This window comes from Triplophysa dalaica, chromosome 20 (genome assembly GCF_015846415.1).
Source record: "Triplophysa dalaica isolate WHDGS20190420 chromosome 20, ASM1584641v1, whole genome shotgun sequence".
In the NCBI taxonomy this organism is placed as follows: Eukaryota; Metazoa; Chordata; class Actinopteri; order Cypriniformes; family Nemacheilidae; genus Triplophysa; species Triplophysa dalaica.
This window is the reverse complement of record NC_079561.1, coordinates 7,221,924-7,236,138: the sequence shown is the minus strand read 5'-3', so window position 1 is coordinate 7,236,138 and position 14,215 is coordinate 7,221,924. Positions and strand designations below refer to the sequence as shown.

At 40.0% G+C, this 14,215-nt stretch overlaps 2 protein-coding genes across 4 annotated transcripts; both read right to left on the bottom strand.

Annotated features, from left to right (window-relative positions):
• Window positions 1-1,641: 1,641 nt before the first annotated feature.
• Window positions 1,642-8,676, bottom strand: si:rp71-17i16.5 (phosphatidylinositol 4,5-bisphosphate 3-kinase catalytic subunit gamma isoform). Of its 3 annotated transcripts, none has more exons than XM_056732446.1 (12): window positions 8,653-8,676; window positions 7,795-7,831; window positions 5,780-7,691; window positions 5,583-5,648; window positions 5,263-5,488; window positions 5,092-5,186; window positions 4,537-4,683; window positions 4,346-4,436; window positions 3,959-4,089; window positions 3,688-3,799; window positions 2,354-2,511; window positions 1,642-2,139 (listed from the first exon to the last, which is right to left on the bottom strand). In XM_056732446.1, exons 3-12 carry the CDS (start codon window positions 7,670-7,672, stop codon window positions 1,882-1,884), a joined length of 3,177 nt encoding a protein of 1,058 aa, XP_056588424.1. In that variant the 5' UTR covers window positions 7,673-7,691; window positions 7,795-7,831; window positions 8,653-8,676; the 3' UTR covers window positions 1,642-1,881. The 3 variants fall into 3 exon arrangements, 2 of the variants coding, with proteins under 2 accessions (XP_056588424.1, XP_056588425.1); XM_056732447.1 differs by having other exon boundaries at window positions 5,131-5,186; XR_008904802.1 differs by lacking the exon at window positions 1,642-2,139 and having other exon boundaries at window positions 2,373-2,511; window positions 3,930-4,089.
• Window positions 8,677-10,493: 1,817 nt separating this feature from the next.
• Window positions 10,494-11,576, bottom strand: LOC130409534 (olfactory receptor 2AG1). The gene has a single exon (XM_056733566.1). The coding sequence runs from the start codon at window positions 11,574-11,576 to the stop codon at window positions 10,494-10,496; it is 1,083 nt and encodes a 360-aa protein (XP_056589544.1).
• Between the last annotated feature and the right edge of the window lie 2,639 nt (window positions 11,577-14,215).

Sequence of the window (14,215 nt, the reverse complement as noted above, 5' to 3'; positions counted from 1 at the left end):
CCAAGAAGTTCCCATTACTCCCTCCGGGGCCAAGTGGTGAACTTGCAGGCGCTCCCCATAGGGGAGGAAGACCCAACCCGATTAGTGTTGTGTCCAGTACGTACTGGACCGCACGCAGAGCTCTGAAGCTCTGACCAGCTCCGTGTCTGTTGGAGGACAGCAGAAGGGGAAGGCTGTCTCCAAACAGAGGCTGGCGCACTGGGTCGTGGACGCCGTTACGACGGCATCCCGATCTCAGAATCTCCCATGCCCATTGGCAGTGAGGGCTCACTCCACACGGAGTTTAGCCACCTCCTGGACACTGGCAGAAGCGCCTCTCTAGCAGACATCTGTAGAGCTGCGGGTTGGGCTATGCCCAAACACCTTCGCAAGGGTTAACAACCTTCGCGTAAACCCGGTGTCAGCCCACGTCCTGCGTGGCGACATGTAGGACTGGCATCCGGGGGGGCGTATGCCTGCGAAAGCACCTTTCCACCCTCTAACAGGTTGGGTCAGTGTGCTATTTACCTTTTCTTCTTACCCGAACACATCGCTAAGAAACTGGTACCTCACCAGCCTCCCTTCTTACCCAGACACTGGTTAAGAATAGGCATTCCATCCATCACCAAACAAGCACCCCCTGGGGGCTGGCTGGGCAGAGCAGCCTTCCCCCTTAGGCCGGGATACCATGTGAGCTATCACAGATAGCTCTAACCGGACCTAGTGCTACCGGACGTCTGTAACACCCCCTCCGTGGGCTGTTCCGTCTGATGTATCCTCATGAGAATGGTTCCCACTCCTGGTAACCCATGAGCTTCCCCAGGTGGGCCTCCACCTCGCGGTTAACTACTCAGTCCGCACGTTCCATGCGTTCTCCTCCAAGGACGAGACCATACCTATATCCACCATATTCCTCCCCACGGGTAGGAGGTGGCCTCTGTAGCGCTTCTCTGATTAAGAGTCGCGCTTACCCGGTGTAAACTGATCTGGACGGCCTCTCGCCTATAGAGAGCTAAGGCCCCGTCCGTGAAAGTTACCGGTCAGGGCTGTACCCATCTTTCTCCAAGAAAGCTCTGGAACCCCCCGACCACCACACTGGAAGGTTACAGTCTCACGAAAGCTTCGAGATGACACGCCCAGGCTTGTTACCGTCGCTTCGCTAGAGATTGTGACGCGATACAGCGTTGTGGCGTTTTCCATAGGCAACCCCATCTGTCGTTCTCGACACAACGTCGAGAGACCGACAGAAAGGGAACGTCTTGGTTACGTATGTAACCTCAGTTCCCTGATGGAGGGAACGAGACGTTGTGTCCCTTATGCCACGAACACGTATCGTATTCTGCTGCAGTTTGAGAGGTCTCAGGCTCTTCAGAACAAAGGTAAGTGAATGCTGCACGCCGGCCTCCTTTTATACCGGATTTCCGGGGGCGGAGCCCGGCATGCAAATTGCATTCGCCAAATTTCATTGGCCTTTTCTATAGTAGTCAGAGTTGATTGGTTCTCAAGGGCGAACCCCATCTGTCGTTCTCGACACAACGTCTCGTTCCCTCCATCAGGGAACTGAGGTTACATACGTAACCAAGACGTTTTTCTCTCTGTTATTTGTGACACATGTTTTTCGATTATTGTTAAATGGATAAAAATTTGCACAAAGCAGTGACAAACAAGATAAAAGCTGTTTTTAATAAAACCAAAAAGTTTGGATTTTGTACAAACCCATAAGATCCATACAAATGTTTCAAAGGGGATCTTATAGGCTTAAATAAAAAGTGGGTACAATAGAAATAACAATATTTTGTGTAATTGACTAAAATTGTATAGATTTGAATGCGTCATCTTTTTTACACAATACATTTTTTGTGATCTTTTTTACATTTTCAGGTTTTATATGCTAATTACATTTTATTTAATTCCAGCCATCATGTGAAACCACCAGTTCGCTTGCACAGTCCAACCTTTTTGCTCACAGAGGGCAATCTGCTGTAGGAAGTGTTTCCGAGCCTCATCCTCCACTTGATCCTGCTGCAGCGCTGTAGTCAGGTAACGCATGTCCTGCGACGTGCTAAGCTCAGGAATTCCAGTGAGCAGCATGAGCGAAAAGAGCGTGACAAGCAGGCGAGACTGAGAGCGCAGGGAAAGATAAGCATTGATACAGGTGTCCTAAAAGAAAGAACAAATAGTAAGGTTTACAGTGGTTCTGATCTGCTGTAAGGCGCTTTAAACTCAGGTGCGAATACTTTTTTGGCCTCTTTAAGACGGTTGTGTTTGTGTGGCTAAATGGTAGGTCTAGCTTCCTAAATTCAATGTTTTATTGTGGACCTTTAACAGGAGCTACCTTGAAGGTTTTGAAGAGAAACGGTGAAGCAGAACATACCCTGAATCTCTGGAAGTAGAGGCTAGGACGACCTTTTACCCTGCCCATAACGTAGAGGAAGTCAGGGGTAAGAACAAAGGGGACTCTTTCTCTGTTTACCCCCATGAAGCTCTTGGTATGTCCCAAGATGTGTCCAAAATCAATGTGGATCAAATTCCCTGAGAAAAACAGCATACTAGTCAGATTCTAAGTAAGGGATAATGTACAGGCAGCCAGTTATTATCGCAGAAACAAGCCCCAACAGTGTGAACAGGACCCAACGCAAAGGAACTTTTATCACACTGAAGTTTTTTTTCCCATAGTAACAGCCTGCTGCTTGTAAATTATCCTGCATATTACACGGCTACTTGCCACATGAGATAAAACCTGGACATGAAATGTTAATTATTTTATTATCTAATTTTTTATGGAATGGAGACCTTTCGTGAGGGAAAGCTGTTTACTTTTGGTTTTAAGGTAATAAATGACATTCAAATGTCAGGAACAGGCAATTTGGTTTAATCATTTGTAAAAATAATGTCATATATATATTTAAGTATTTAATATGCCAGAAAAGCCTGTCAAGACGATTTGCTGTATCCGGGTTAACATGTGTTATTAGTTTTGAGAGGTTGTTATCTGGGAATAACGAATATGTTGTGACAGGCCAATCAGAATTTAGCATTCCAACGAGCCGTGTAATAAATTGATATATAATTTAAGTTCTGGTACATTTATTCATTCCCATGTTCTGTAATACATATTTGTTTTGATTATTGTATAATAAATCCTTTCTAATGTAATCAATAATAATACTCAGAACTAAAGTATGACAAATATGTGAAATGATTAAATATATCCAGCTATAACATAATAATTTTAAGGAGCAACATGGGAGATTTCAGTGGCATCTAGCTGTGAGGTTGCGAATTGCAACCAACGGATCATTCTACCCATTCCCTCTTCCTTTCGAAGCATTACAGCAAATGAAAGAGGACAAACGTGTCATTATGTTTCCACTTCTTTGCAGAAGAAGATAACAAATTTATGAATCAGCAGTTTGTCTTTTTAGAGATACTTTAGAAATAACATTCCGAATTCCATGTCAGAGAATCCACTGTGTTTGTACATGGAAATAACTCATTCTGAGGTAATAAAAAGAACGCTTAATTATGTAAGGTCTTTACAAACCTTTGAAGACATAGTTATGCATATTATATTGCATTTCTGTCAATAGATCCTCCAAAAAATTGAATTTTGTTCCTTTAGTTCACAAGTTTACTTAAAATCATGCTTTCTGGAAGTGAATGATTCCATTTTTCAAGTCACAGGATAAAAGCTTCCCTTGGTTTTACCTTGATCAGTGATCATGATGTTGTCATTGTGGCGGTCGCCAATACCCAGCACATATGTGGCCACACAGTACCCAGCACACGAGTTCACAAACTTCTCCATAGCCTGAAAGTGCTGTTGCATTGAAGTTTAAAACAAGTAAAAAAAAGAATGATCAAATTCTAATTGGTCCATTTGCTTCACATGATGCTAAGTGTGATAAAAAATCTGGTGGATTGCAGCAGAGTGGGAAATGACGGCTCACATCGGGGGAGTTTTCACAAGTCTGCTTACATTTTCCTGTAATGAGCATTTCCTCTCAAGCCAGTCATACAGGGCATTGTTTTTGAATGCCCCCGCCATGCCCCCCTGACTCCTCTGGACAGAAGCGATAGTGACTGCATTTCTTACAATCTCAATCATACCTGTGCAAAGACAGATAAAGACAGACATGCAAATAAAAGTAAAGAGATTTATTGTAATGCTTTTTGAAATTGACATGTCAACATAATGTATATGACACGTAAGCTTTAAAAAAATTCTTTACTCGAATACGATTCATTACTCGAATGGCACAGCTACGTGGAGAATTTAAAAAATATATGACCATTAAAAGCAGCAATTGTCAGTTCTCTGAAGAGCTCTCTTAATGAATTCCTATATACTTCTCACGTCATGTACCTATGTTATATCCTGTTGAAATGCATCCATAAGGCACTAGATTCAAGTTTAAACCCTTTTCCTGCCAAATGGAGTCCATCACCATGAGTGTCTGAAAAAGAAAATATACAAAATGTTCATCTCTGAACTACAAAAGGAAGTTTGCAGTCATCACTGTAATCAGAATGCTTAGACTGGGGTTCATTATTTACCTGGATGATGAGCATGTCCTGTCGGAGGTCATCTCCGTGTTTAAAGATGATGCCTACCGGAGGGATTGCTGGAGCTTCTGAATGTATGCAGGAGAACTCAAGCCAAAGCGGCTTCTTCTTTGATGCCAACACTTTACAATCTCTGAGCTGTGTGTGGAAGGGTTTGGGTCAGGGAGTCATTTTAGAGAGGTAATGTTGGGTCAGAGTTAAATAGGTTAGGTTTTATAGGTTAAATAGTTAAATAAATTGTTCACCCAAAAATGAAGATTTGATCGTTTTCAAACTCATGTCATTCTATACCTGTTTGACTTTCTTTCAGCAGAACACAAAAGAAGATATTTTGAAGAACGTTGGTAACCAAACAACACTGCTACCCCCCAATTACTTAAATTTCTCAAAAAATCTTCTTTAGTGTCGCACAGAAGAAAGAGTCACATACAGGTAAACTATCACTCTGGAAGGTTTGGGTGACGAGAAAGATCAACTTCAAGAACATTTACAGTTCAAAGGTTAAAGTTTTAATATTTAAGTATATACTTCAAACCAAAAGCTTACTATTATGCTTCCAGCTCTGACACGAGGATCAAAAGGTACCTGGAAGTCAGAAGGTAAACCGCACGCCTCCAATAGATCCTGGAGCTTGCGAGGAGCTGATACAAACACATGATCACATAGTGATACAGCCACTAACAAATAATATTCAGTGCAAAGGTGTTTGAATCGTACCTGTTGGTGGAAGATCTGTCTTGTCCGGATAGAGGCTTTTCACTGTTAAGGCTACATCATGCAAGCACTTGACAGCTTGTACCTGAAGCTGAAACTCTTCCAACATGGCCTTTCCACAGCCTAACAGGTAGGCCTCCAGTATGACAGCCATGCGCTGACGAAAAAACGGGCATCCTGCCACCTCACTCCGCAAGTACCAGAAAAAGAAATGTCCGATTCTTTTGCTCTGTGTATAGCAGAGAAACAGTGAGTAGCCGGTACGATACGATAAATCATTAAATCCTCTATTTGAAAGTCATAAATGGAAGGAAATGACTTACCCTTAGAGCTCTACTGAGGAGGAATTGTGCCAGACAGCTGTTGTGATACGGTTCGACTTTAAGGGTCTAAATGGGAAAACATACTGTTTCATCTCCAAGTGAAATCCTAAACGTTGGTCTTATTTGTACTGACAACATCAATAGACTACTTTTATACTATATTACTAAACCTATACACTTACACTTTATGGCTTTACCTGAACCAGCTGAAGCAGGTACTTAAGCACATCTTCATTGGAAAGCATCTCTAACCTTTGGACAGCCAACCTTCTGACCTTAATATCTGCGTAATCTACATTAAGAAGCTCAAGGGCCACAGATAGCTCTATGTCCTCTGGCTCCCAGTGACTCAGGAGCCAATGGACATCCTGGACAGCACCCGGCTGCATCCAATCCACTTTGCGAAGAAACTGGGGTAAATTTGAGGCATAGTGAACGCTCTCCTCTTTGACCCACTTGAGGGAATGTTTTCCAGATTCTGAGGAATCAGATACAGTAGAGGTACCACTACCATGTGCAAAAGTACCACTATTGGGCAGTACCAAAGGAAAGCTGTAGCGATCCAACATGAAAGTAATTGCCATAGATTTGGCCATATCAGGGTTGGTGGCAGTCGAAAGCTTCTCAGCCTTATAAGTAAACGCCTCCTCGTCTACTTCAGGGAATGGCCACATATGCAACGTGTGAATGCCCTGGCTAAGAAGAGATCTGTGGTCAATTAATTGGAGGTTTACAAAATATAACACTTTCCCCTTTTCCTTCCGGTACTCTGGAAGTTTCGAAGAATTTGTCTTCGTTGCCTTGGTTGAGGAGCTATCCACGGCACCGGCATTAATCGTGAAGCCTAATTTTGCTCCGTGAGGGATATCTCTAATGAGAATATCAAAGTCCAGCCAGGTGTTCCAGAGCACTTCATCTGTGAACTCTTTGGAAGCCGAACGAACTAACGACACAATCTTGCTGCCGTAGATTATAGTGGCCTCCACATGAACAAACTGCGGTACTTTACTTGGCAGCTCTGCAATGTCAAACCCCACGAGTTTCACTCTAAATTTTCTCTCGCAGTCCCACAGAGAAATCGTTACAATTTCTTCTACTTCCTTTCCGGTCACAGAAAGTTCCTCATGGGAATCTGACAGACCAGTAAGAGCGTCCACCAGCGGCCAGTACTCTTGTCCTACTGTGTCGTCCGGAAGAAATGAGACAGGAACCACTGAGAGATGTAGGTCCAATGTGTTTTTCAGGCAGTGTCTGACCCACAGGAAGTCTGAAAGCGGGAAATCTCCACTTAAGTACTCTTCTCTACCACACACCTTAAGAACATGTTCCATAGACCATCTTTCAAATGAATGGTCTATCACGGCCAATGATTTCCATGCGATCTTAAGGAGATCACTGGGAGTATGTCTTATGCTAACTTGAACAGAAAAGCTTGATTTTTTATGATAAACACTCACAGACAGTTTGCATTGATCTTGGTGGTCCATAGGAAGTGCCGCAGAAGTCGTCCACGGTTCAGTGGCATATGCTACAGGATCCCGTTTTTTTAGCTCTTCCCTTCTCGGTGTCGCAAACTTTCTTCTGGCAAAGCAAGGTTCACTTAAACGATTAATATCTGAATCTAAATCATATCCAATCAGCTCATTCAGAATGCACTGGAAGCTCATTCTCTCCTCAGATGCAGCCTTATGAGCCAGCACAGTGACACTGAGGGTCTGTAGACCATCGGCACTCTGAGACCAGGGTGCATCCAAAGTTCGCAATACCTGAAAGTCATCATAGATTTCATAGCACTCTTCATCCTTAAGGTACAACAAGCTGTATCGCTCTGGGTCCAGAAGCGCAAATGGATCAGGATATCGGTTCGTCTCCTGCGCTAACATGCACAGGCGTACACGAAGCTGGTGGACGTTACACTGCGATGGCAGTTTGACCTGAAGAGGCTGCTGGCTGTCTACTGATTGTAAACCACCTTCACTAGGAGGTGACTTGCAAATGAATACCAGACTGTGATCAGAGCAAAGCAGGCGTTCAGGATTTCTTTTGAGGAGAGGTTCTTGTTGCTGAAATGCTTCTGTTTTGTTCTCCATACTAGAATATGAAGATATACTAAGATACCAAAAAAAACGATAACATTTTAGAAAAGGGTCCAATTCTCACTATTAAAGGGATACTTCACTTAAAAATGAAAATTCTGTCATCATTTACTCACCTTCGAGGTGTTCCAAATCTTTATGAATTTCTTTCTTCTGATGAACATAGAGAAAGATATTTGGAAGAATGCTTATAACCAAACAGATCTTGCCCCCAATTGACTCCCATAGTAGGAAAATTACTTATATTACTACAATTGTATTTTTCCTACTATGGTAGTCAATGAGGATTCAAAATCTGTCTGGATTTGCACAATAAATTCACCCTAAACTGGGATTTCCAGTCACAATGGTCTCTTTATGCCTCTGGTTGATCGCGAGTACAATTGCTAACAAACTCCTAATTACTAATTATTTGTTATATAGAGTGTAACCATTCATAATGCAAGGACCAACTATCAAACTACAAAACAGTTTCCAAAATTTAGTTGTTAGAAGACTTAGAGCCTAAAGACCATCTTTGTGACAAATTCTTGAAACCAGAAGTTGCTTTAATTTCCAAGTGATTTTATAACTTGTCAAATCACTACGCATGATTATATATATTTTTACCGGTCAAAAATGGTTTTCAAATCCCAATTTAGGTTTAAGAACATTATTTCACAACAAATCTGGTTCGAACTATTGTAGAACGCATCAGTCTTCTTAAGCTGTGCCTTACTTAGCAAACATGCCAAGAGGCTATGTACAGTCTTCTGAAAGACTAGTGCTCACAAAAAGGATTATAAATACACACATTTTGCATTTGACTTCCGTACAACTTTTTATAATGACATAAAGTGCTAATAAAGTTTATTACCAAAAAGCCAACAGGTCAAGGTCAACAGGTCAAGTTTTTCTATTTCAAGATTTTTATATTACAGCAGCAGAATTATATTTATTCATTTATATGACATAACTGCATTCATAACTCTTACCTGTGTGCTTGTCTTTGGTCTCAGTGGCTTGTGCGTAAAATAATCTGTCTGTTTAATTTCCCTTTCCGTAATATGTGAATGTTAAGATACTCATTGCACAATGGCTCATCACTTCCTCATTCTTTTGTCTGATGGCACCTGAGAGGAAGAACCCCGGTAAAAGTGCACTAAAATACAGTTCCATAATGGACTTAGAGTACTACTGTATATTGTCACACATTAATTTTATACTACACCTTAGCATTCCAAAGATCTCTTTTGTAAGGGTACCACAAAAAGAGTCATGATGTCTCAAAATAGCTCAGTTCAGTACACATAAACTTATGTTTATGTTAATAACTACTACTAAAAATGTTTGCCATTAAGTACAAAACTAATGCGTGAAAAAAGAGACCTTTAAGTAATATGTTTATTATAGTGCACTTCATTAAAGTGTCACACATTTAATCTTTGACAAACTAAGACATAATAGAATTTATATATATTATAATAATAAGCATTTAACCACAGTCGAGACATGGGCCCGTTCTCGGTACATCGCATGCTAAATTCAAAATCAAATTAAACATCCGAGATGACCTCATCCCGCTAATCGTCATCTAGATAATTCAGTTCTTCAAACACACCAGGAAGCATAGAAGAATTATTTACCAGGCACGCTGCAATGGAGGACACATTTAAAGTGACTATAACTCAGACACTTTCTGCATATCTTATGTTAACCTTGAGTACTTACAGAATAGTCTCGTACACTTGAAATATCAGTAGAGTCTTTAGTGTGATCACATTGATAAAAGACAGATGCAGCTGTATGATTATTTACGAAAACATACGACCAATGCGGGGGGAGGGGTATGCGGAACTAAAGCACGTGTGTATGCATATTCAGATGTATGTGAATTACATATATTTTTTCTTTGTTTAATATGCTTTAACAAACTAAATGTGTGTACACTGTATAACGATCCCTATTATTACGTCATTTACTTGCATTGATGTTATTACATTTGTCAAATTTTTTTTGACGACGGTTAAATGACTACACAGTGACCCAAACATTTAATAAAAACGTGTTGGAATGTCTGTAGTTGTTTAATCTAAACAGTCTCCTTCAGTAGGGACGGGAATGGATTCAAAAGTTTATGTGTAAGCACCATTTTTGAAAAAAAAGTTGTATTAACAAAGTTTGCTTTAAATAGTTCACTTAAGTAGTTTTACATATGAAAAGTACTTTTGATACTTTAGTAGAAAGTACATTATTTATCTGTATTTCTTTAAGACTTTTATATTCAAGTCATATTCTTGAAAGGTTACTTTTACTTCTACCAAAATAATTTTCTGACAAGATTGCTTTTAGGTGCTTTATACATCACTGCAAAACTATTAAAAAGCAACTTGTTAATATGTACATAACAATACTTATAAATACATATGCTACATCTGAGTTTATGTTTACTAATATTTTTTAACCTAACATCACAAAAACATTTTATGAAAATGTAACCCTCATATCCTAAATATAAAGTAAGGTCAATTTTTTTTATTATCATGAAATGAAGGTATACAGGCATGGTCACAATTTAGGATTTAAAGTATCCTGCAAAAAGTATTGTACATTTTATAATTATAACAATTTACAGTTATATTAAGGTCAATACACTGTACATATTTTCGGTTGCATCTTTTAAGACAAAGCATGTATCTAAATAACTGTTACAATAAACTAAAAATACCAGCACATGTAAAATAAAACGGCCCAGCGATAAACATTTTAGTTTAATGCCGAAAAATCCCCTTAACTTCTCAAAAGAGGTGGTCAGATCTGGTGGTCTTTATACCTTTTAAGAATATTTCCACCACAATAGTCTACGCAGAGCCTCCCTTACCTCCCTGTTACGCAGACCGTAGATGAGTGGATTTATACAAGGTGGCACCTGAAGCAGGACCACCAATAAGATGTGCAGGGTCCCTGCAGACGTCCAGCCTGGAGGGAAATTCAACGAGCGGATCATTGCCACGGTGCCTTCAAGTTCCCACAAAGCATCTGACACTATTTTAAGAAAGATGGGGAGCAGTTGAAGAAGAAACATGGAGCAGTAAAAGACCACAGTCCTGCGCGCCCTTCTGTTAACCTGCTGGAATGGCTGTATGGCATTGCGTGCATCTTGATACATCCGCAGATAGGAGAAAAAATATGAAAAGATGCAAAATAGAGTCAATACGAGCCCTACCACTTTACGAAAGACTGCTGGAGCTCGTGGGAACCCCAAGTGGGTCTCGATGGTATCTGGTTCACAAAGGAGTCCTGTAGTTGGTTTTCCTACCAATGAGGGCTTGTGTCCTAAAGTGAGAAGTCCTGTTATTGTTGCAGACAGACACACTGAAATAAACCACGTGAGCCCAACTATGAGGTTTACGCGTTTAGTGGTCAGAATACTCAGGTAGTAGATGGCCTGGCACACGTACAAGTAACGCTCCAAAGCCATGCAGCTGATAGTTAACACGGTGCAGAAAACACACATCGTGTTAATGAAAAACTGGGTGAGACACCAAGCCCCGTACGGCAGCGTGGTTTTCTGCAGCAGACAGTGCATCACTGTTGGACCTTGGGTAACAATGAGCATAACATCGCTCATAATAAGATTTTTTAGCAAAGCAAAGCGTGGCTCCCAGGATAAGTCTTTAGAATTTTCAAGAATGAGCAGTGTGCAACTGTTAACAAGAAGCGAGAGGATGGTCATTATCACAATAACACAAACCAGTACCTGCACTGCTGAGTTTGAGGGTAGGATGGATTTGAAGAGGCAACGTCCCTGTTCTAACAGCTCGAGAGTCTCAATGGTGGTATTGTCATCCAGCTGTTTAGCGCATGCAGAAACAGCAGTCCATAGCGTGAAGAAAGGTATGAAGTGTTTAAAATGCATCTAGCCGACGGTAATGGTAATAGCTTATGTGCGTTGTTTAGACTGAGCTTGGGATTTTCAAAGACTCCCTCAGTGATATCCTTGAATTTATTGAGTGCCCACAGATGGGTGCGTCGAGACAGATGCTGGCAGGTAAGTGACTTCAGGGAAGGTGGGGCTTATAGGCCTATTATTAGGTCAAATGTCTCACAAACACAAGGGGTACAGAGACTTGATGGAAAAGACTGAGCTGCTTTTGTGATGTTGGCAGTATTGCGAATGTTTTTATGCTGTCATTTATATTTAAGTAGAATTTCGTTAGTAAGTGGCCTTTTATATGTTGACATTTTTTTGCAATTGGCCTAGTTATCGTAACAGAATTTAGTTCAACTGTTTAGCGTGTACGTTGGAAATTAGTATTTTAAAGGATTCTAGCAGATTTGCTTCCTGCTATTTGTTGTTTACACAAACAACTGACAAAGTTTATTTTATAGTTTGAGTTTTAACGTGCGTGCGTGTGTTTGTGTGTGTGTGTGTGAGAGAGAGAGAGAGAGAGAGAGAGAGAGAGAGAATGTAAGAAAAGCCTTTATAAAATGGCATGGGTAAATCAAATCTATATCCAGTCCTATATAGATCCATAGCAAAGGTCACTTTATATTATAATTGTTTTAAATATTTTATACTTCTTACAGTATTATTCATTAATACGTGTCTTTTTTTCTATATCGCAGTGTTTTACATACTTTCATGAAGTGACTGGCAGGAGGAAGCTTTAGAAATCATCACAAATAAACATTGACCGGTTGTCTTGTACTTTTGCATTTTTTTACCATTTGATAACATTTTGTGCAGGTTTATATCAACCATCACCATCACATACGCAGATTCACAAACACTAGCAAAAGTGGACTGTAATAGATGACCACAATACTTGGCCACTTTAATATCTGCAATTGGTTTTAGTACTGGAGGTCGTAGAGTGTTTCACTGCTCCTTCCTTATTTAGCTTGCTACATGTCTAGTTGTTCTCCAAGATTCAGCTGCTGTTCTTAAGAATGTCCGAGAATAGTGTGGGGGGGAGGAAAAGACAGAGTTTGCAGTTGGTGCTGTCATTTAGCTCCGCTTAGCCTCTTGGAGAGCTTGGGGTGACATTAGTCATTCATGAAAATAATGCTTTTTATAACCGAGCCCCTAGTGATCATCTATAGGCTACTGCTGCACTACCGTCACAATCTGTGTTAAGGATATAAAGGGAGGGCCGAGCATTGGAGACTGTGCTTACACTAGGATTAAAAACTGTGATGACAGGACACTCAATTCTTCACTGAGTGATTTGTGATTTAATTTACTTAAATCTATAACTTCTAGTTTGATGAACAAATTCACTAACGTGTACTACAATGAAAACCTCTATACTTTTAGTGTATACATGAGTTTAATGAACTAATAAGAGGTAGAAAATCATTAAATATTTACAGTATGAGCTGTTGTTTGTTCCTGATGTCATTCGGTTCGGCGTCACACACCTGTTGCTATTCTGAAAATGTTGTTACTGAGTTCAAAATTTTGTTCAAAGAACAAAATTTATGGCACCTGGGGTGCCAGTAATACTGTAAAATCACAGTTTTTGTCAAGTTAAATTACATGTTTTTCATGTGATTTTTAACCATCTTGTTTATTTGCCATCCATTTCTGTTATACATTACCGTATTACAAAAATCTATAAATAAGTTGTGGAATAAAACAATCTTTTGTAAATATGTTTTTTTTTACAGTGAACCTATAGAAAATGTTTTTTCAGAGGAACAACATACCAAGGATAAGTGCGCTTGGAAATAAAGGCATTCATAATTTTCGTGCTCCGGTGTGTTACCTAGCAACAAAGCATAATAACCCTTTTATGAATTTAGTAAGATAATGAAGGCCACATCAGTAAAAATAAGAGACATAGTATCTAGGATTTGAAGAGCGCTTTCTATTAATTATTCCAATTATCATGAATTATTTCTGTTTATGGTAATATACAGTAAAAAATCACTTAAGATTGAACTATAAGTAAATGCATTACTTTTCAAATCATATAGGTTTGTGTGCATGTTGTGCGTGAGAAATATTTACTTGAAATAAATGAGTTGGATGAAAAAGATTGAATTATGACATTGTTATACGTTTATCATTTTGAGTGAAGTGGAGTGGGTTGGGTTAGGTAGTAAATTTCATTAACAAAAGAATATCTGTGTCGGCGTTACAACCTACTCGCTCAGTAAGGAACTAGCGACTCAATTTATTTACATAAAAGGTCCCACGATCTTCCCTCTAATGAGTTTGTAGGTGCCTTTACTCTACTCGCACTCCCTATCACATGTAATGACTTGCTACCTGTCCAGAAATGCACTTTAAATCACATCAACCTATAATTGTGGCTGTGACATCATATGGCTGTGTCATCTCAACATGTCATGACCTTGATTGTTATTTGTGACTAAAGTGTGTGTTAGTCTGTGTGAGTGTTAAGCATCTGTACCATGTTTAACTTCAAGACACAGCCTCAGAGTAGATACATTTCCAAAGCCAAAGAAACTCTAGCAGTCAAAGGATTACTATGAGAAACTGGAGAACGCCTGGAGGGCTAGGGATGTGAATCCTCAGGAGTGTGACAA

Bases quoted from the DNA above. Each gene is read 5' to 3' on its own strand.
- LOC130409534 (XM_056733566.1), bottom strand. From the start codon at position 11,576: ATGCATTTTAAACACTTCATACCTTTCTTCACGCTATGGACTGCTGTT.
- si:rp71-17i16.5 (XM_056732446.1), bottom strand. From the start codon at position 7,672: ATGGAGAACAAAACAGAAGCATTTCAGCAACAAGAACCTCTCCTCAAA. The intron at 5,649-5,779 runs GTAAAGCCATAA...TTTCCCATTTAG, and splicing joins ACCTGCTTCAGCTGGTTCAG to ACCCTTAAAGTCGAACCGTA. The intron at 3,800-3,958 runs GTAAGCAGACTT...TCAATGCAACAG, and splicing joins AATGCTCATTACAGGAAAAT to CACTTTCAGGCTATGGAGAA.